At 40.9% G+C, this 21,430-nt stretch overlaps 1 protein-coding gene across 1 annotated transcript in view; it reads right to left on the bottom strand.

Annotated features, from left to right (window-relative positions):
* Positions 1 to 2,687: 2,687 nt before the first annotated feature.
* grik5 (glutamate ionotropic receptor kainate type subunit 5) overlaps positions 2,688 to 21,430 on the bottom strand; it is a 33,266-nt gene continuing 14,523 nt past the window's right edge. The window contains exons 10-19 of the mRNA XM_022756558.1: positions 17,716 to 17,823; positions 14,577 to 14,780; positions 13,467 to 13,580; positions 12,761 to 12,870; positions 12,337 to 12,510; positions 10,112 to 10,277; positions 8,657 to 8,882; positions 5,920 to 6,048; positions 4,608 to 4,774; positions 2,688 to 3,314 (exon numbers count right to left, since the gene is read on the bottom strand). Coding sequence (XP_022612279.1) covers positions 2,688 to 3,314; positions 4,608 to 4,774; positions 5,920 to 6,048; positions 8,657 to 8,882; positions 10,112 to 10,277; positions 12,337 to 12,510; positions 12,761 to 12,870; positions 13,467 to 13,580; positions 14,577 to 14,780; positions 17,716 to 17,823 — 2,025 coding nt within the window. The remainder of the gene's footprint in view (positions 3,315 to 4,607; positions 4,775 to 5,919; positions 6,049 to 8,656; positions 8,883 to 10,111; positions 10,278 to 12,336; positions 12,511 to 12,760; positions 12,871 to 13,466; positions 13,581 to 14,576; positions 14,781 to 17,715; positions 17,824 to 21,430) is intronic.

The raw sequence follows: 21,430 nt of genomic DNA, 5'->3' as shown, positions 1-21,430 counted from the left end.
CTGCAGAAAATGCTAATGCAGCACATGATACCGACGTCATATATGATTCTGGGATAGATATTATGTCTACCTATGATGTAATGAAAACATGATACTGAGTAAACTGTTCAACAGAGTTGGATTTGCTTCTTCTGGGACTTTTTTACAAAAAGGTGGCACACCACAGAAAGCACAGCTACAACACACAAAATGAATTGTATACTTTTGATTTGGAGGAAACTAAAGGGAAATCAGTAACCATTTATTCCTGATATGTGTCATGCATTCAGTGTAAATAAGTGGATCGAATCTTATTCTTCTACGAGAGACATAAAACTGATCTGATGTAATTAACATGTGCTCCTAAACATCAGTGGTGGTGGTTGGTGGTATATTTTTGTTATTCTCAACAAACCCAAAACCAACAACGCATTAGTTCAACTCTCAATACCAGCCATTTGTTCCCACCACTGACGTGATAAATATATGACATATAGTTTCATTTAAAAAAAAAAAAAAAAAAAGGCAGATTCTACAACAGCTGGGCTCTGTAGATTTTTAGCAAACATTACTCAAACAGGAGTAAATGATGTATTTGTTGGGGACTATTTTCAGCTGTGGATTAATATGCTTGTGTGTAAATATGGTAACAGGATGATATTTGGGTATTTGGGACTCACTCAAAACAAACAACAGTGTTTGTGTACATGGTAGTGAATGAACATGCCATGGTGAGGCTGTTCAGAGTGTGAGAGAATTTGGATGACAACACAGGTCTATGGCACAGAGGAATAAGCTATATCAGGCTTTATCTACTTATTAGTCAGATAAAGTCATTGTTTGTTTTGGTCTTTACATGGGATTTAAGGACATCAAGAAATACATAACCAGACTTATTAAACATTCACAGCGATGGATCAGCTATCTAATGCAAGTGTGTGAAACATGATTTTCATACCATAATTACTTGGTATGAAAGCAGTGGCTATTTGGGAGTTTAGGAATCTTAAGGGTTTGAATAATCATCAGCAGTAATAAGAAGTGTACACACATTTAAAGTTGAACGGCTAAAAATGCAAATCCACCAGTATATTCCTTTAAGCACTGTAGCTAATATACTGTAGTGTTTGGGTTGTTTTAGTTAGACTTTCACACAACAGTAGGGCTGTAACATTAACAACATAATTAAAAGAGACCAGAATCTCTACCCAGCCGGATTGAAAAACATGTATTTCTTCTAAATCTATTTATCAGCATGTTTCCCTGTGTTCAACCACCTCCTGAATGAGTCCCCAGCCACCGAGGGGAGTAATTAGGCGATCAAAAGCTTGACACAGTATTGACAAGGCTGTGTTGAGTCTATCACTCTGGCAGGAGCCTCTACTGTGTACAGCCAAGTCTGTCTGTTAAACAGAGAGAACGGAAGAAGCTGCAGCTACAGCCTGCTGGCGCATTAACAAGCCCCTTAAAAGATGCCCAGAATTAACAGATCAGGACAGATCTAATAATGGAAGTAGTTCAGTTAGGGATTTCTCATTCAAATCCTGTAGTGTCCTTACACTCTTTCTCTCGCCTCTCTTTCTGTTCTTCTCTATCTTTCCGCTCTGGCTCTGCCTCTCCCGCTCTCTCTATCTCTTCTACGCTGTGTGAACAGAGGTGGAAAAAGAAGTAAAGGCTTGGCAAGCATTACCCAGGATAACGAGGGACATTAATTTCACATTTCAAAGCCCTTGCTCCCTCTCTCTTCCTCTCTCCCTTTTTGTGGCTGTCTGATTATCTAACATTAGTAGAAGGGTGCTGTTGCTGGGTACATGGTTCTCCTCACTGTGTGTAGTTACAGACGGACTAACAGGAAGCACACATTTTTACATACACACACGCACAGTGTAAAGAAAGGCAGGCCAACAGTTTCCTCTGTGATTGTTTGCATTGTCATCTTGAAGTCGTTTTATCCACACTTCATTGATACCACCCAAAAAGCAGCTATGGGGCACAGGGAGGGACACAAAACTCTTGAGCACAATTAGCCATAGTCAGGTTTCTTAGTATGTTATAATCCACCATATTGTCACATATAGTCTGTATTTAACTCTGTAATTCCCACTTAGAACAATGGTAACAAAACAATAAAGACAATAAAAGAAAAAAAAAAACAGGAAATAATTTTCTGGAAGTCTTTTAGTTGCTGTTTTAAATCACATACGGATACGGTATGTCCTCCAACACAAGGCTTCATTTTACTAGAGGGGTACTTAACTTCCAGGGAAGTGTCTGTGGAAGAAAACCAGCGCCCCTCAAATCTAACGGTGAAGTGAGAGGGGAGTAAGGAGAGAAAAAGGAAGCCAGTGGAAACCATCATCTGGTCATGTGCATATCTGCTCACATTTGTCCAAACTGAACTGTTCTTCTGAGTTGATAACAGAAGCTTTAACTGATCACAATCTCACTGTATGCTTGTAGCCAGTTCTGTATTTGTAGACCTCGAGGGTTACAGCTTTCCCTGTTTACTCTCCTTTTAAAGGTTGTTTCATTCGCCACTGGATGACCTCGCGGAGTTTAACTTTATTTTCCCCTCCATCCCTCCCTCTTTTGTTCTCTGATGAATTTCACCTGTGGAAACAAGCACTGTTTCTCTCAGCAGCACAAACGTCCCTCAGTCACATCATTGGCTACCTGCAGCCCTCTCACCCCACCCTCTGCGTCTGGTCTCAGTCCTGGTCAACCAGTAGGTCTGTGGTGTTGCTGCTCTGTGGAGGTGGAATGGGTCGAGGGGTATGAGGTGGGGGGCTGTGATGTAGCCGCCTTGGGCTGGGCCCCCCTCCACCCTCACTGTCTGTGTTGGATGAGGATGGAGGAGGGGGTGGGGGTAGCCTGGGCAGGGGTGCTGATGAGGGTGGTATTCTTGTTGAGGTTGATCCTATACTACTGCCTGATCTCAGGTTCTGGATCCTCCGGCACTCTTGGCAGATCCTCACATGGGTGCAGCTGCGGGCGGGCAGCATCACAGGGGTGGGGGCTGGTGGAGGAGGGGTGGTGTTGGCCCCCAGCGGATCATCTAGGATCCGCTGTGGTCCAGGGCCCAGATCTGAAGGCCCTGTCCCCCCTGCTCCACCTCCAGCTCCACCTGTCAGGGGGCCAGCTCCACTGTAGAGCTTTCCGTTGCTAAGGCGCATCTCCCGCACCAGGCGCAGGGGCCGAGGGGCCCCTAGAGCTATGCGTGTGGGGTGGCGCAGGGCTGCTGAGCTGCTGAGGGGCCGCCGACGGCGCATACGGGAACTCTTCTTACAGGAGACGGCGTTTCGGAACTCTGTGATCATCTCCTGACAGACAGACACCTAAAGAAGAAAAGGAGGGAGGAAAGAAGGAGAGACGGAAGGGAAGAAAAAGGGAAGGAAGGGAGGCAAAGGGAGGGGGGGGGGGCGCCACAGACACAAAGTAGGCAGGCAGCAGAACAAGACAGTGGTAAGGCAGTACATAAATAGGAGAGCGGAGGGAAAACAAAAAAATTGAAAGGAAAAGCAAAAAAAACAAAAAAGGGAACAAGGCGGAAAACAGACACAGTAAGGCATGGTAAACGAAAGAGTCGCAGGAGAAGCAAAGGCACAGAGATCAACAAATGGAGGGATGGTGTGAAAACAAAAGTGAGGAGGTGATGGGGAAGGATGTGGAGATGGATAGAGATGGGAGAATATCCAAGGAGCAGAGAGAGTTATTACAATCCAAACACACAAAACACCAAAATGTTGTTTAGTTTATGGGCACTTCATTATGGCACTATGCACTATGAACGGACAGGCAGGCCTGCAAACTCAGGTGCACATATACAAAGGCACACTCACGCAATACATCAACTTGGCACACCTGCACACACACACCCATAAATCTTTTTAATCATTCCAACAGCACGACTACTGTAATTTGCACACACGATGAACAAAATGCATCAACATGTCCACTACAGACAAACAGCATTCTCACTGAAATCATAATAAAAAGTCGTGTGCTCACATAGACAGAAACAGTACTCATTATTGGAGAACAGACACTGATGGCCGAATGACAGGAGGTATGTGTTTGAGAGAGAGAGAGATAGAGGGAGACGCACAGTGAGATGGGTAGAAGTAATCCAAGAATGGAAACGAAGAATACCAGCGTACATGTGAGGCATGTAAAAGAAGATACATCATGACATTTAATGCCAGGGAAAAAGATCACACTACTTCTTTATGCAAGCAAATATTGGCATTTCTCAATATTGCTTATCCGTACCATCAAGTTTAGCTCACAAACACTTACTGCCATACTGTTAAACACCAAACACTAAAAAGGCACAATGACTTCAAAACAGGCAAGACATGCAAAGTGAAATCAAATTCTCTATATGTTTTTTTTTTTCTAATCATTTTTGGACACAACAGCAGTTCAGTGCTGCACACTTTCAACATTCCTCTCATCTCACATGCACATAACACGTTGAACCTCAAATGTTATAGCAACACATAAACAAACAAACACATACCAATGGAGGCAAAAGCTGAATAAAATCTACCCACTCTCACACACAAGCACACAGTATACACACAAAACAACATAATCAAAAGGGTTGGCGGGATGCCATGGGAACCTACTGGGGTGTGTCTGTGGGGTCGGCGAGGGCAGGTATGGGGGCATACCTCATCAGTCTCTGCCGAGCGGCGTGTCGACCACACAAACTCCATAATGGCCACAAACACGGCAATGATGAGGCCACAGATCAGCACCACGAAGATGCCCCCAATGTTCTCCATGCCCAGACCTGAGAGCGGGCCACAGGGGACAAACATTAGCACACACACGCATAAACTCTCCTTAAAAGGGGCATTTTACATTACATTACAAAAACTATTGTATAATGATTTCTGTTGGCTTTGAAGGAGCTCCATTAAAGGAATAGTTCAACATTTTGGGGAATATGCTTAGATGAGAAGATCAATAAATATGAAGTCAGAGACAGCAGCTGGTTAAAGGCTGGAAACGGTTAGCCAGGCTCTGTCCTAAGGTAACACATTCAGCATCACAGCGCTGCTAAAGCTCACTAATTAAGTTTTGGTTTTACGAGGGGTTATGTGCTGAATTATTTCTTGGCCGGAGGCAGTAACTTCCTGAGAACTTCAACTTTTCCTTTTTACACTTTGGTTTTTGTACAAATTAAACAAAATAGATATAAGTGCTCATTAGTGAGTTTTAGTGGTGCTGAGAGCCAGATTTTGTTACCTTCATACAGAGCCAGGCTGGCTGTTTCCCCTCATCTCTGATCTTCATGCTAAACTCAGTATGTTAAGCTAAGATGACTAGCTGTAGCTTCATAGATGCTATTATGTTGCATTATGAGAAGTGTAGGATCCAGTATTTCTGGAGTTTGAATTTCTCTGCCTCAAATTTGACATTTTTTGAGAAAGTGCAGTGTGAAATCGCTGGAGTGCCTTTCACATTGAAAAAAAATTTTAATTCAAAAATTTAAATGACCTATGATGAAGTGGCTGAGCAAGTACCAGAATTGTGGAGCTCTAAAATGCTTGAGATTGTACAGATGATGCTCAGTGATGCTGAAAAATCAACGTGAAGTGTTCCGTTATTAAAACCATTTTTAAAAGAGATTTTCATCTGACAGCAGCGGCATAAATGCTGAGGCATTTTCATTGTCTTTGTTATTCATGCAGGCAAACATGACGCTCACACATAAACATTTGACATGCACAAGTAAACAAACGCATTCTCTCCAATAAAATTCCCATTACACATCACCTACATTTGGGAATGTAGATTGTGCTAAGCACCCGTCACAAGGACATTAGGTTAGGCATTAGCCATTAGCTGGACTGTAGCAGAGAGTGAGGAGACTATTATTGGGGACATTAGAGAAAAGAAGGGAGTGGAGAAAGGCAGCTGCGGTCAACTGACCCTTGGCACGGTGGTCCTCCTCTTTGGGACATTGGCCTCCCTCCCACCACCTCCTCTTCAGTATCTCTAGCCTGTTATTCTCCTGCAGCTGGAGGATGGCCAGCGTGATCTCATCTCTGAACGGAGACCCTGGCAAATGAAAAGAGAGCAAGGATAAGAGCAAGTTGTGGCGAATGGAAAAGGTGCGGCAAAAACAAAAAAAAAAAAAAAAGCCCAGTCAAGAGAGGGATTATTTCAGAAGAGGAGAAAAACATGAAATGAGGCAAATGAAAGAGAAAAGGCGAAGGAATCACAGAGTACAAATTGCTGTTGCAGCCTAGAGATGCCTATGAGTGATCTTATGGTGAGAATAAAGAGAGGATTAGTGAGAGATAAAGAGCAAGATTACATCCAGATAGAGCCCAGTGGTACAGCTGCTGGTCAGACAGCATACGAAGCATGTTATTAACAAGATACAGTAGAGGAGCCTGGGAAGATTTAAAGGGCCCGTTCATTAAAAATTGTGAATGTATTTTCTCAGTATTTCACAGTTTTCTTTAGAGCTATGCACTACAAGAAGACAATCCCTATGAAAACAGTTGACAGTGTTGTGTGAATTGCTAAATGTAACAGGGATACTGCTTCTTGAAAGACACACTGCTCTTGAATTTTTTAAAAATCATTTAAAACTTCATAATAAAGCCTATCTACCTAAAACAATCCATTAAAAGAACATGGAAAACTGTCCTGATAACCACCTGTTCAAGCTGTTATCTTCTGTGAGACACTATAAATCACTACCCACCATTTCAAAAATAGTAATCCCCCTCCCCACCACAATACAAACCCTGACCACCTATCTCCGTAAGCATCTACTGCCCTCTGAGTGAATTTCACCACCTACTGCTGTTGTGCATTTCTGATATGGAATGGATGGTTGGATGTGTCTACTACATGAGTCTGTTAAGCATAATTGATCTCAGGCTGGTGTTTCTGCTTCTCCCACTTAATGAGTTATTATCCTTTTTTTCTTGATGAGTTTTAGAGTTTTAGATCCAAGATAACTCCTCATCATTCATGTTGAAACACCCTGCCCTCTGTCGAACACGCTCGCTCACAGGATGCCAATTTCTCTGCCAGAACTTACGCATCTTGTAACTGTTCACCAGTGCAGTAGACTTAATACCCACGCACTATTCCTCAAAGAGGTCACTGGGGCTATGGGTGACCTACTTCACTCTCAACTGTAAATAGCTCCTAGAATAATAGTTGTGTCCTTGACTATTTTAGGATCACAAGAGTCCAGTTTCTGTGAAGAAACTCAACCTTGATCTTGAACATCATAGAGAAAGACCATTAAGAGCAGCATTTTTACCATCTCTGGTGCTGCTCTAGAATTGTTCTCATCTTAACTTTCATGGTGAAAATACAGTGGTTAAGTTGCTTCTGTCTCACATGTGTAATTTGGACTCATTGTGCATTGCAGTGTTATTGTTTTCAACTACTAAAATAACAATAACCCAGTGACATTTATAACCAAGCTCAGTGCAGGGTGTCTGACATGTTTCTGAAGATGACCAAAGCTCAAGAATTTCACTGCAACATCAATCCTTTTAACACAACTAGTTCCCGGTCTAGAGGTCAGGACCTCCACAAGGGAGCTGTGAGATGATTACCAGGGTGGGAAACGAGAACATCTAAATTCTGTTCGTGTTTTTTTTTTTTTCTTGTGAAATACTGTGCTGTGCTGTGTTTATCTCTCTGGGCCTCAAATGAAACCGTCTAATGAGAAAAAGTCACTCTTTGATTCAACACAGTTCAAACATGCAGCATGCACCCTGTGATGGATGGCTGCAAGTAGATGTTGCTTCGTATTGGGGGATCACAAACACAGAGGGCTTGGAGCCACTGCTTTAACATGCTCTAGGATTATATTTCTGATCTTTGTTTAAAGCTTGAGTAACATCTCACAGCTATTGCTCTGTCAATGTTTTCTTGAACTATTGGATGTGGAAATCACAAAACCAAACATTATTTATGTGTTCCCACTTTAAATATAGCCACATCCTATTCTGTTGCCCTTCATTTACAAGCTATGGCACAACTAAAATAAAATACTGCAGCAGTGTTTGGAAGAAAAAAAGAATCAGTGTTTCACTCCTTGTGGTTTCCTAACAGTGGTTGCCTTTTGTCAAGTTCAACTTCAGACCTTTATTGATAAATCATAGGTCTAATGAAAGGCATGCCAGCTATATTTGTGGCCTTCTGTGACCTTTGAACCCCTGATGAGACGAATCCCAGCCTGAGACCTTCAAGCGAGTCAGTAAAGACAAAAAGACAAAAGGTGATTGAGTGTTTTTCATCGTGGCCTGAATGCTGTGCAATGTCCTGCTTAAAAAAATTACCCTGATTAAATCAATATTGATTTTTAAGTCTCTTCAACACCTTTTCACAGGCCCTCTCAAAGACCTGTACATTCATTATCATATTTTTAACTGTATGCACTTGTCTCTTTTCCTTTTTGTTGGTGTTTTTATTATTTGTTTCAGTCTTTAAGTTGTTAGTAAAACATAGTAGCAACTCAAAATGTAACTCATCAAATGTAAGAGCATACTGTATGTATATACATATATACGTATGTACATACTGTATATTTCTTATTATTACATTATTAAATATAGTTAAAAAAAAAAGTAAACACTTTACAGAAATTTCTAATGTATGTTTTGTTTGAAAAAAGATAACTTAGTATTGTTACCCAGTGGCATGCCAATGCCGTAGCCCTTGGTGTCCAGCAGGCCTCCTATCTGTGTGAGATTACAGTTGAGGCCGCGGTGGTATTCATTCATGGTGCTCTCCATCAGGAAGGCATACTTGGAGTTGAGCACACGGGCAATGCCCTCCTCTGTGCTTTTCACAAATACACTGGGCTGCTTAGAGTTCATGTAGTTCCACATCCTCTGGTAAGTCTGGTAACGAGAGTTCTGCAGAGGAACAAGAAGACAACAATGGAAATTCAACACTGACTACATTTGACTGCATGAGCCTCCCGACATGTCCTAGCATCTGTCTCTGAAGCAGAAAAAAATCTTAAAAAAAAAAGGAAAACATGGAAAAAAGAGAGAGTGAGAGAGAGAGAGATGCATTCTAGATAAAGAGGGGAGGGAAATACATGTAGATCAGAAAATCCAGTGTGAATAATGACAAGCAGAGTAAAACATCAATGGCAAATACAGGGAAAAAGGAGACAGGAAAGGAGAGGAGAGAGAAAAAAAAAAGCGAGGTGAATCAAGGCAACAGATTATTCGCTTATGGCATAGCTGATGCATCACCTTTTATACAGATGGAGGTAAATCAACACACAGGAGGTGGTTCGGCACTTAGCAAAACATGGCAAGCTCTAAAACAGGATTAAGGGTTTCAAGTGTACAATTACATGTTGTATCTCTGTGCATTGTGCTTAAGGAGGGTGGCATCTGTGGGTATTGTATGTGTGTGTGTGGGTGTGTGTGGATTAGGCATTGAGTGGGGTAATGTACTGTAGCATTGAAACTGGCTTATGTAGGCAAACACAGACCACTCACCAGGAGAATGCAAAACACACACACACACACTCACAAATTGGCATGTAGCCATTTCCCATACATGCACGCAAATCAACAAATACATTTTTTTTTATTTTTTTTTTTATTTTACACTCACCTACATACCCTCCCACACGCAAACACACCTACACACAAAGACAAAACACACACACACACACACACACACACACACACACACACACACACACACACACACACGAGTGCACGCACTCTATGACAAACACAGATGCCAACACAGATGCCGGAAGCGCTCTCATAAGCAAACACATGCAGTCAGCCTCTTAACACAAACACAAACAGCCATAAAGAAAACAATAGAGGAACTCGGAGATATAGTAGCAAATATGAGGAAAACCATTCACTCCAGAAGCAGAAATAAAGACTAAATCACACAAACACAAAAACTTTGTAAAAAAAAAAAAATATATATATACATATATATATATATATGTTTGCTATAAAGGAGTTTCAGGAATTTGTCAGACTGTAGAGTAAATCCAACTGCCATCACAGACAGCATAGTTTAACATCTACACACACAAACATATAACCATTCAAAAATTCCAAACACACGCACAAATCAGAGCTTTATATGCAGTGCGTCGTACCATGAAGAAGGTCATGGTGCTCCCTCCATGGATGGTGCCATACTCGATGTTGGTCTGGTCAGCCAAGTCGTCCGGGGACTCGATGGGAACCTCCATCCTCTGGACGGTCAGAAAGGCCGCCAGGTTGGCCGTGTAGGAGGAGATGATGATCAGGGTGAACGCCCACCTATGAGGAGGAGACACAGGAAGGAAAAAAGTGAAAAGGGTAAGCAGGGATGGACGATATGGATAATGATCTATATCTATATCATTTTAAACATAATATCTATATACAGTACTGCACAAAAGCTTTAGGCACTTTGGACATTTGGATTCTTATTTATCATGGAATACCATCAGGGGGGCATCTGATCAGTTCCTAATTTATTTTGCAGCGTGACGAGGAGCCCAGACATACAGCCACAGTCATAAAGAACTTTCTTCAGTGACAAGAAGAACAAAAAGTACTACAACAGATGGTCTGGCCCTCACAGAGCCCTGATCTCAACATCATGGAGTCAGTCTGGAATTACATGAATAGACAGAAGACACTGAGACAGTCTAAGTTCTCCAGTGGGACAAGACTGTAGGCAAGTGGGAAAGGTAAAGGGTGGTCACAGCAAATATATAAAACCTATTCATGACATAATTTCTAAAATTTTGCAAAGTGCTGTACTCGAGGCTCGTGACCACTGAGACGCTGTTTATGTATAAAATAAGAAATTGTTGAAGAAGTTGTTGTTATATTCAAATATTTGTTTTTGTTTTTAGTTCATGCAAATGAAATACCAGACACATCAAGATATTTTAACACATTGATGCAAAAATCATGCAAAAATCCAGTATCTCCATGAATCAGCTGTGCTCTTTGATTTGCAACAATGGCTGCAATGACCTAACAGACCAAGAAATGTTAAAGGAATAAATACCTCATTATAAACAGTACAGAGAAATCTCTAAAATTCTCAAATTTATATCATCTCACCATAAATACCATCACAACGCCAAAGATAATACTCTACACCTACAACCATGAGGGAGGGAGTCTCTTATGACCTTTGCTGCATGTCTAAAAACTTTCCTAGAGAAGAACATCATGTACTCACTACACTTAATAATAACCCCTACTCCATATCTTGCTCAACTCAGTGTAATTTGCTCTTCCTGTCTTCCTCTACCCTTTATCTCCTTTGCTCTTAGCGATTATTATTTCTTTCTCAGCACATGTCTCTTTCACAGTCACTCCGTTGCCACAGGAATATCATCAGGCTAGTATTTCTGTGAGCTTTGCATTTTTCATTGTTTGCATGAAGAGCTGCTGGTTGGACACTGAAACTTATGAGCTATGTGTCAGCTATATGCCTAAAACACAAAAAGTAAATGTCATTATCTTACACAGCAGATGTACTAAAGAAGCAAGCTTAAGGAAAAATGCAGGTTTTTGATTAAGAAATGAGGTAGCCAATTTACTTTAAAGCACATGTCTGAAGGGGAAGAAGCTTTTTGCAAATGTTGCGCAATCTGTATTTATTGCCTGTAATTTTACTGTCTACAAGCCCTTTTATCGTTTTATGGTGTTTTTACTTTATTTTATTACAGTTTTATTATTATTTTATTAATATTTTAACTTAACTGTTTCCAGCATTCAGCATTTCTTTTTTTCTCTTTTTGTTTACATCATTATCATTATGCCAACATTTATATTGAATAAAGCATCATAAAGCAGCATTTAACATTAGTCAGTCAAATTTAAAGGTCCCCTGCAGAAATGTTTGGTGATATATAAAAATACTTTTTTTTTCAATAATAATTTGTGTCTGACAAGGTTTTCTACTAAAGATTTCAATAAACTAGTTAAACACAGATAATATTTCTTTATTTCTTGATCTCTCAATCTCTCTGGTTTTACTGAAAGGTCCATCCTCCAGTGAATGTACGCTGGAGGCTTCCACATTTCCACATTGCATGGTGTGAGGATGCATATTGGACTAATACCAGCATCTAAACCAGATGTAACATCACCAATCAGGCCTGTACTTGTCTTTACCTAGATTTAAGATGAGCACAGAACCTTCCCCTTTTCGCATGTGAATGTGAAAACAGCTTTCTAGTGTCAAACATAAGTTGTTCTGCATAGTGAAGGTGAAACATCCAAGTGAAGTAACAATAAGCCAGACACATTTTTGAGTGGAGGGGAGCTTTAAACTGTCCAGCACACAAATACACTCAGCTATTTTGTGACTTACCACACCCCACTAACACATCTGGTAGACAGGGCTCTGGGCATTATTTCTGATCCCTGCTGCATGAAGCCTCCAACAGGGAACCACAGGCTGTTTCCCAGGGTGTACTGGTTCTCCAGCATGTCCCTGCGCTCTCGCAGACACGGGTGAGGGTTGTACCACTCGTAGGGGCTCAGCCTGGTGGGAAAACAAGGGTACAGTGGAACGACCTTGAGGTCAAACTAAAGTATAGTAATGTACTTCTGTCATATCATTCAAGTCACCATCAATCAGTCATTCGATTCCCTGTCAAACTGTCTGCGGGAGGTCGTATAAGGTAAAAAATTCCGATATGTGACAGGCAACCCGTGTTTAACAAGATAAATGGTGATAGAGCACAGATGTGAGCTGCAGATTATCAGTACAGTGTGTGATGTAATGTATTGACCTTGCAGCCAGGAAGAGCACACAGCTGACAGCCAGGTAGGCGAGCAGCATGAAGAGCCAGACAGCTGGAGAGAAGGGATCGAGAAAGGAGAAGTAACCTGGCTTCCGACCCTGGTGCAAAGAAAAAGAAGAGAAGGAGTAGGACGATAAAGAAACAGAGACAGACAGTGACAGACAGAAAGGAAGGTACACTGTGTTAGAAAAAAGTGTCATGTCTTAGTAGTCAGTAAATGTCCCTTTTGCACCACAGGAGGGCAGTGTCTTTCACTGCACAATCACTATAAGTCTGCAGTGCTTTGATACGCTAATGCTACAATCCATAAACGCTCTGTTTCACAATGCCTAATGCTGAAGCATACTTGGCTTAGACCCAAAACCTCATTAGCAATGTAAAGCTGCCACAGTTACCCAGTTACAGAGCACTGACTTATTGAGAAATTTAAATTACACCTATAAATTTCACAGTGGACACAGTGAATGCAGCATGCAGCAGACTACACAAGAACAATCCTCAGCTTCAAAAGATGAGATCAACTCTTATGCAGTAAGCAGTCTGATTCCTTAAGCTTCATCTAACAAGTGTAGCCTATCGTTCTTCTGTAGGGCCGTGTTAAAAGCAGTCCAAACAAAAGAAAATTAAATCCAATACAAGATCTGTAGTGAGTATCACCCAGCGGGCACCCTACAGCCCTAGATAACAGCCTCACCAGCTGAACTCTGTACAAGATGCTGATCCCCAGGGTCATGAACGGCTTAGAGAAGTCGATAACTTTCTCTCTCTCCGATGTGATGGTGAAGCCCGCCACGGCCAGGTCTGCTTTCTGTAAGATTGACAAAGATAGGAAGGCAGATGGATAGATAATGGAGGGGGCAAAGAGAAAGACAGAGGTATTGGAGAAGAACCACCAGTGGTCAGGACTCTTGATGCTGCATTGGGTACATAACAGTTCTGTTTGTAAAAAAAAAAAAAATTGTTTTACCGAATGAAACATGAAAAGTTTGACTATGCACATACAGACGTGTACTCTGTCTCTTTCCCTCTGGTACACACACATTATTCACGTCCAAATGAGGCTAATTGCAAGTAAGCACTGGGTGGATGGTCTTTCCACCTGTATAAAACCTTGCAGGTCTCTGGTCGCTCTGCCTCCCCTCCATCTCTTCCATTAAAAGCTAATTGACGAACATGGGCCACTAATTAGAGCTGAGTGATCATGCAGTGGGGAGGGCAGGGAGGGAGAGAAAGCGTGGAAAGCTGGGGGAGCACCAGTGTGGCTAGCCCCACACAGGGACCACAGTCTGGTAATTGAAGTGTACCGTATGGTAATTAAGCAGAGAGGGACTCTCATTAGCCTGCTTCAACCAGAGTGTCTGTCAGAGGCGCAATAGGCCTGGACATGGGGAGGAAGAGGGGGGACAGGCTGGGATAGGGATGGTTTACTGTGAGGAAAGATGGTGCAGACAATTTTAGGCAATGCTACCACTCTCTTTTGGGGAATTATCAAGTCAGCTTTTGTCCTAGATAAGAGTCTTAGTCCCCTCTGAGGGCAATTTGAAACATGGGAAGTTACAGCAGAGTTGTGGTTTGGGGCTACAGCGCAAATGTGTGTGTGTGTGGGTGGGTTTTCTACGTACATCAGTGTGTGTGTGTGTGTGTGTGTATGTATGTGTGTGTGTGTGTGTGTGTGTGTGTGTGGTTTAAGTTTCTGTTTGTAGAGACACTGGTTAGAAAATTTGAGAATATTTCTCTGTTTCTGGTATGTGTGTGAGACAGAGAGACAGAGAGATGGAGAGACAGGGAGATGGAAAATACTCACCCTGTTGATTAGCTCTCCAACCATGCCAGTCCAAGAGCCGTTGGGCTCTGGAGCCCCATACAGCCCATCATCCACCAGCTTGATTTTGAAGGAGAATTTCAAGATGTCTGCCAGCTCCCTAAGCATGTCGACGCAGAAGCCCTCATACTGGTCGTTACCCTGGAATTCCTGGTAGTTGTCCTTACGCATCACATATGGGTTCTCCTGAACATGGGGGACACATAAGGAGACTCAATCCAAAACTATGAATATTTAGTTCAAGCACAGATAATTAACAGAAATTTAAAAAGATCCTATATTTTACACATCTCAATATAGTTTCCCCATCTTCTCTCTCATGCTTCTCTCTCGAGCTCTAGCAAGAACAGTGCATTTTGTATCTCTGATTGCAGAGAAAAGGTTTGACGGTGTGTTCGGGTGGGCCATGCTCAGGGCATGGCTGAGGGCTGTGCACAGACTATATAGTTGTGACATCACAAAATTACGGATGTTCTAGTGGCTATTTTTAAGGCACAGTTTCTGAATATAGGGAAATATTTTGATAAAATCTGGTATAAGGAGGAATAAGGGGTATCCGAAATGGCCCCCTCAAGCTCCAGTGGGAGTATCTGTGTGTTTGCACATAAAAGGTTGGATGTGTTTATACATGTAATTTTACAGTGTGCATGTTAGAATACCTATATATATATATATATATATATATATATAAATTGTACTGATACACATGTTAAAACATGTCCACACAGTGAAATCAACAGTATATGCCCTTACATGTTATCAAGAAAACACCAGGAATGTACCCAATGCAGTCCTGTTGTTCAAGTTATATTGTTAAAAGATAATTGTTTTCATTGTGTAATCTCTAGTACACAATTTGCTACTTTGCATATCATTTTCAATAAAGTTGAGGTTCGTTTTTTCTTTATTTTTAAATATGGAATATAAAATGTAACCACTCCACTGAATACAGCATCTATCAGGGTTAATGCCTTTTTCTGTAATGAGGCCCTGATAGTAAAGAATATAGCTTGCATTAATGACCTATAATAAAATGAGCCCACAGAAAACTTTTATTTCTTTACTCTAATCAATATTTTAGAGGCTGAGACACACATAAGTAGAGATAATAAGGAGAGCCCACACTTCTTGGTTTTTTTTCCTAGAGGTAAAACAATGTCTTTAACTATGTGTATTTATCTGTGAAGGGAACATGGTAGGACACTTTGTACACTAAATGACCACACATTAAGCTGTTTCCATGTATATTTTTATGTTCCTACTCACTACCCCACACACCATTTTGGACCAATGACAATGACCGTAAAAGGCTACCATGCCTTGCTTTATTCTTAATATCTGAATGTCCATTAGTGGGAGAGTGGTCACTCTCAATTAGAGATTTTGCACTTTCTTCCATATCTAGGGCCTTATACAAATAAAATGCTCTGCAGTACAGGGTTGTAATGTTGTAATGGTTTCTACGTACAGAAAACATGATAGTCTTCCATCCTACAAAGTTTGTTGATGCGAAGACTAACAAATTTCAAGACATTAATGCCTAAACATGGCTTCCCAGATAAGGCGTTTTTCGGAGAATTTAAAAATAAAATAGAAAACATCGGAACATGTCAAAGGCCTTCATTTTGGGAATCAAACATTGTATAGACAAACTCTGAACAAAATCTGAGAAGGTGCTGCAACCACTTTCTTACATATACTATTTATATGATTTATTTTCAGGAAAATCGACTTGTTTTGTATTCACACTACGCAGGAATGAAATAGTACATTTACACTCTATGTTGCGCAGGGACACATTTAGTTGTTGCTGCTTAAGCGTTTAATATTATGTTTGATCAAGTGGACTCATACGCTCTTGGTTGTGTGCAGCCTGCAAGGTGCGTTTATTTTCGTCGTTCATGGTTAGGTTTCTGTGTGTGATAGGAAATTTGTGCTTACTATGGATATTGTCATGTATTTGAACAGTTCGACGGCGGAGTTGATGACGGTTATGCTGACTGAATTAAAACAAGTAAATCCAAAAGAACTACAGTGTTGTGTATTTCCTGGAGGGAGTGACATCTAGTCATGGTGTGTGTACTGGTCAGTCAGTTAACAGTTGTGCTGGAAAGTTTGTAAACTGGTAACATTGAGTTTTAAAGATATGGCAGTGAGACAGTAACAAAATGACGATACAGAGATGCATCATGGGAGTCATACAATTCGGCTTTTTTGGATCTTGACCAACATAATATAGGATATCTTGGCCTTGGCAGAATCAATTTAGAGCGTTTATGTAATCTGCCTCTTGTGAGACACCCCTGGTGTTATGGATGTCCAGTACTACTGCTGAAGTGCTCCTTTAAAAGACATAAAATGGCTGGTGCAAAATGCAGAAGTAGATAAGAGCAAAAAAGACTCAGTGACCACAGTCTGGCCACTGAAATAGACCTGGGTACGAAGAGAAGACAGGCTCTGTTCTGACTTTAATCTTCTTCACTGAGTGCACCAAATATATTGGGCCAAAGGAAGAATGTCTTCACAAAGCTAGATTCATATGTCTAGAAATCCCCCACTGCACAATCAAGGGTAAACCTATCTCGGGAAAAGGTGGCAAAACAGCTTGGTTAATGCAAAATATGTACATATATGCTTGCCACAACAGAAAACTCTTTTGTTCTACCATTTTGTACTAGTTAATGTTCTACAGGATTATCCTATTTAAGATATTTGCCATCTTGTAAAAATGATTGTCAATGTGATGATATATTATAGCATATTGTGGTGCATGGGATTTACTGGATCAGGTTGTTTTTACACATCCGATTCAACCTGAAGATGATGGAGCAGCATCACGCAAGAGATTTGTTGATTTTCTGAGATGACATTACTCATATGGAAACCAGAAGGAGACAACTTCCCATATTTTGACATTATCAGAGGACCAGGATTTTGCCAGTTTGAATTTAGTAACACGTCTCTTTCAGTGCTCTGTCAGTTTCTATGACAGCTACAGTGACAGCAGAATTAGCAGAAACAGATCACAACACAGCATGAGCTGCGGCACAGGCTCCACAGCAACACAAAAACAACTCTGACCTCACTCGCTTGGCAGTCCAAAAAGGAGGTGCGACCTTACCAGTATGGTGGTGACAATGAGGGTCTTGTTTGCCAGCGTCTCTGAGACATTAATATCCAGACTGGTGGAATTCATTATCAGGGTGTTGTTGGAGTACCAGATCCCGATCTAGCAGAGAAGAGAAAGTGAGAGAAAATCAATGGCTATTGTGGGATAAATAATGTACTGTTAAGCTTCAACTTCACTGCAACTGTTTTACTGTTGCAGCAGGCTGAACACCATCTATAGAAAAAAAGCATTGCAGTGAGTACATTAACCCTATTGATCCATTTTATAGAGTGCCTTTGCATGTTTAATATTTTATGCTTTGCTTTAGCATCCATATTGTTACATACTGTATAAACACATTGATTGATTTAATTGTTCCCATTGGAGCCATAGATGAACCTGCAGCACCATGCACCACTGTAAAAAAAAAAAAAAAAAAAAAAAACTGATGTTTACAAGCAGAGCAATGAGCTGTGACAAGATTGCAAAAACGGTAATGAAAAGCATTCATGATAAGGAGCTTCATTGCCATGTCTATTTTCCTTTGCTTACACCTTTCTTAAATTGCACAAAAAACAACTCACATATTTCTATTTTATGGAGACAGTAAAGTCACTTAGGTATATAAATGTGTGATTATGACCTAAGTAGTGTGCATAGGTGGAACCGCAGCTTGCAGAGGCATTTCCTTGGAAGATATTACTGTACATCTTTCAATAGGTCAGAGGAGAGGTAACGACTCCTCAGACAGAATCACAGTTTTTCTATGACACTCTTTATCCTGGCCTGACATTTAAGAGTGGGCTTTTTTTTCTGTGAGAGAGTGGGTGCTGCTGTACAGACAGGTGGAAAGAGTTAAAATGTTAATTATCACAATGTAATTCTCACACTGAGATAAAGTTTAGATTTAACTGTGGTTATCAGGTGGCATTTAGTGTTAACATAGGATGCAGATGGCCTGTATTAGAGCCCAAGAAGACATTAAGGGAAGGAGGTGAAGAGACAGTGTTTCTTTCAGTCAATGAACCGCACACACAGTCCCTCAGTCTGGATCTGCAGTGATGTGTGTACTTATGCTTCATTTAATCCTGAAATGCAGGGGAAATGTATTTGATCCCTCTCTTCCCTCACCTTTCCATCTAATGCTCATTGGAGGGGCCTTCAATGACAGAATAATGCACCAAAATGGTGCTAAACACCTCGTTGGCTGGGTCTGCCAATATCTTATTTTGGTTCAACACGTTGTCCAACTACCCTTTACAAATGTGTTGTGGCTTATAACTGGTAGATCAAAAAAATAAACACAGAGACTAACAGGAAAGATCTGGTCCAGGAGAATGAATGAAAGGGAATTTATGTGTTGAACGAAAACTTTGAAGAAGGGAGGTACAATTCCCGAAGCCAGAAATTACATATGATTATTTGAACAAAATAATGTCTTAAGCAATGAAGAAAACAGTTGCTCAATTCAATACCCTCGCTGTTACAGACGTATTTGGTCTGGTATGACCAATAGCTTATGATGGCTAATGCTAAGTAATGTAATCAAACTTCAAAAAAGATATTGCTGTGTAACTGACATTACTTAGTGAGTTTATGACTTGAGTTTATGACCATTATACAATCAGCCAATCACGTAAGAAGCAATGCACTGCATAAAATCATGCTGATACAGGTCAGGGGCCTCCGCTAATGTTCACATCAAACATCACAACATGTGATCTCAGTGACTTTAACCATGGCATGATTGTTGGTCCCAGACGGGCTGGTCTGAGTGTTTCTGAAACTGCTGATCTCCTGAGATTTTGACACACATAATGTCTCTGGAGTGTCTTTACTCAGACTTGTGCGAAAGACAGAAAACGTCCAGTGAGTGACAGTTCTGCAGATGGAAACTCCTTGTTGATAAGAGAGATCAGAGGAGAATGGCCAGACTGATTGGAGTTGACAGAAGGGCTATGGTAACTCAGATAACCGATCTTTACAACTGTGGTGAGCAGAGAAGAGAGTGAACAAAACGTTAAACCTTGAGGTGGATGAGCTACAACAGCAGAGGACCATGCCAGGTTCCACTCCTGTCAGCCAAGAACAGAAATCACAACCATAACTTGACAGTTGAAGACTGGAAAAAGTAGCCTGGTCCAGTGAATCTGGGTTTCTGCTGAAGCAGCAGATGGTAGGGTCAGAATTTGGCATCAACAGCATGAATACACAGATCCAACCTGCCTTGTGTCAACAGTCCAGGCTGGTGGCGGTGGTGGTGTAATGGTGTGGGGAATGTTTTCTTGGCACACTTTGGGCCCCTTAACACCAATCAATCATCATTTGAACACCACAGCGTATCAGAGTATTGTTGCCGACCATGTGCAGCCCTTAATGGCCACAATTAACCGTCTTCTAATGGCTACTTTCTGCATGACAGTGTGCCATGTCACAAAGCAAAAGCCATGTCAGACTGGTCTCATGAACATGACAATGAGATGACTTCAGTGGCCTCCCCAGTCACCAGATCTTAACACCTTGGGGATGTGGTAGAACAGGAGATTGGCAGCATGAATGTGCAGCTGACAAATCTGCATAAATGATGTGATGCAGTCAACGTAGAGCAGAATATCAAAGGGAAGTTTCCAACATCTTGTGGGATCCATGCCACAAAGAGCAAAGGGAGTATTGGTATGGTGTTCCTGATTGAGCTCAGTGAGTGTTGTTTTAGCATTTACAAATACATGTATTCTGTAATTGTAACTTTAAAGCCACAGCAGCTGTTGTGCAGCACACGTTAAGTAGGCTGACTTTGAACTGGCTATTTTTAAATTATGGTTTTGTTGTAACAATCCAAATACAGGATTTTGTAAAACAACAACATGATATGAAAAATAAAAAAATTAATTTTATTGTGATCAAAAATATTATCACAATACAAATACAATAAAAGGCGGTATACGACATTGATTTATTTCCCAGCCTTAAACGCAATTCAAACCCAAGTGATTGTTAGACTGGGGCTTACTCCTCAGACTCAAGTCTAAATATGTACAATAAAAATATGGAGAAACTGCAGGGCATTGCTAAAAAGGAGCAGGCATACTGAGAGAAATATCTTGCTGCGTACAAGTGAAGACCAATTCCAAATACAAATCAAAACCAAGCCTGGGGCAAATCCAGCCTTATACGAGACAAAGATAAAATAAACTCTATAAAGACGCCATGTAATTATTACTATAGGACGAACAGATATGCACTGTAGGGTCTACATGTACTGAGCCAGTTACAAAGACTGATTTCTACAAATTGATGTCACTATTTGTAGCCATGAAAAGACAATAAATCAAACATAAATGAAATGTTATTTTTCAGATCAGAACACATTAAGTCAACATCCAGCTGTGGCTGAAAAAACAAGGCCCTGGCCAAACAACAAAAAAAAAAGAGTCAGGGCCACACAATACAACAATCAATACTACAGCCCAAAGCTTAGCATTTAAAATTCTATTGATGGACTATGCAGGCAGTCAATGTATTCTAGTAACCTTTAGATAACACAAATGTTAACATATATTTGCAGCTACTACATGACCCACATCAGATTGCAGGTTACACTCCTGTGTCGTCAGGTGAAACACATCAAACCAACGTCACAAAGTAAAGATATTTGGCTACTATCAGGGGAGTCTGTGATGAGGCTGACCTCAGTGTTAAACGCCTCCCCTGGCATTGTAAAATCAGA

Source organism: Seriola dumerili, unplaced genomic scaffold, assembly GCF_002260705.1.
Source record: "Seriola dumerili isolate Sdu_G_001 unplaced genomic scaffold, Sdu_1.0 BDQW01000258.1, whole genome shotgun sequence".
NCBI classification, from domain to species: domain Eukaryota; kingdom Metazoa; phylum Chordata; class Actinopteri; order Carangiformes; family Carangidae; genus Seriola; species Seriola dumerili.
Note: the sequence above shows the minus strand (reverse complement) of the source record. Positions and strands in the feature narration are given on the sequence as shown.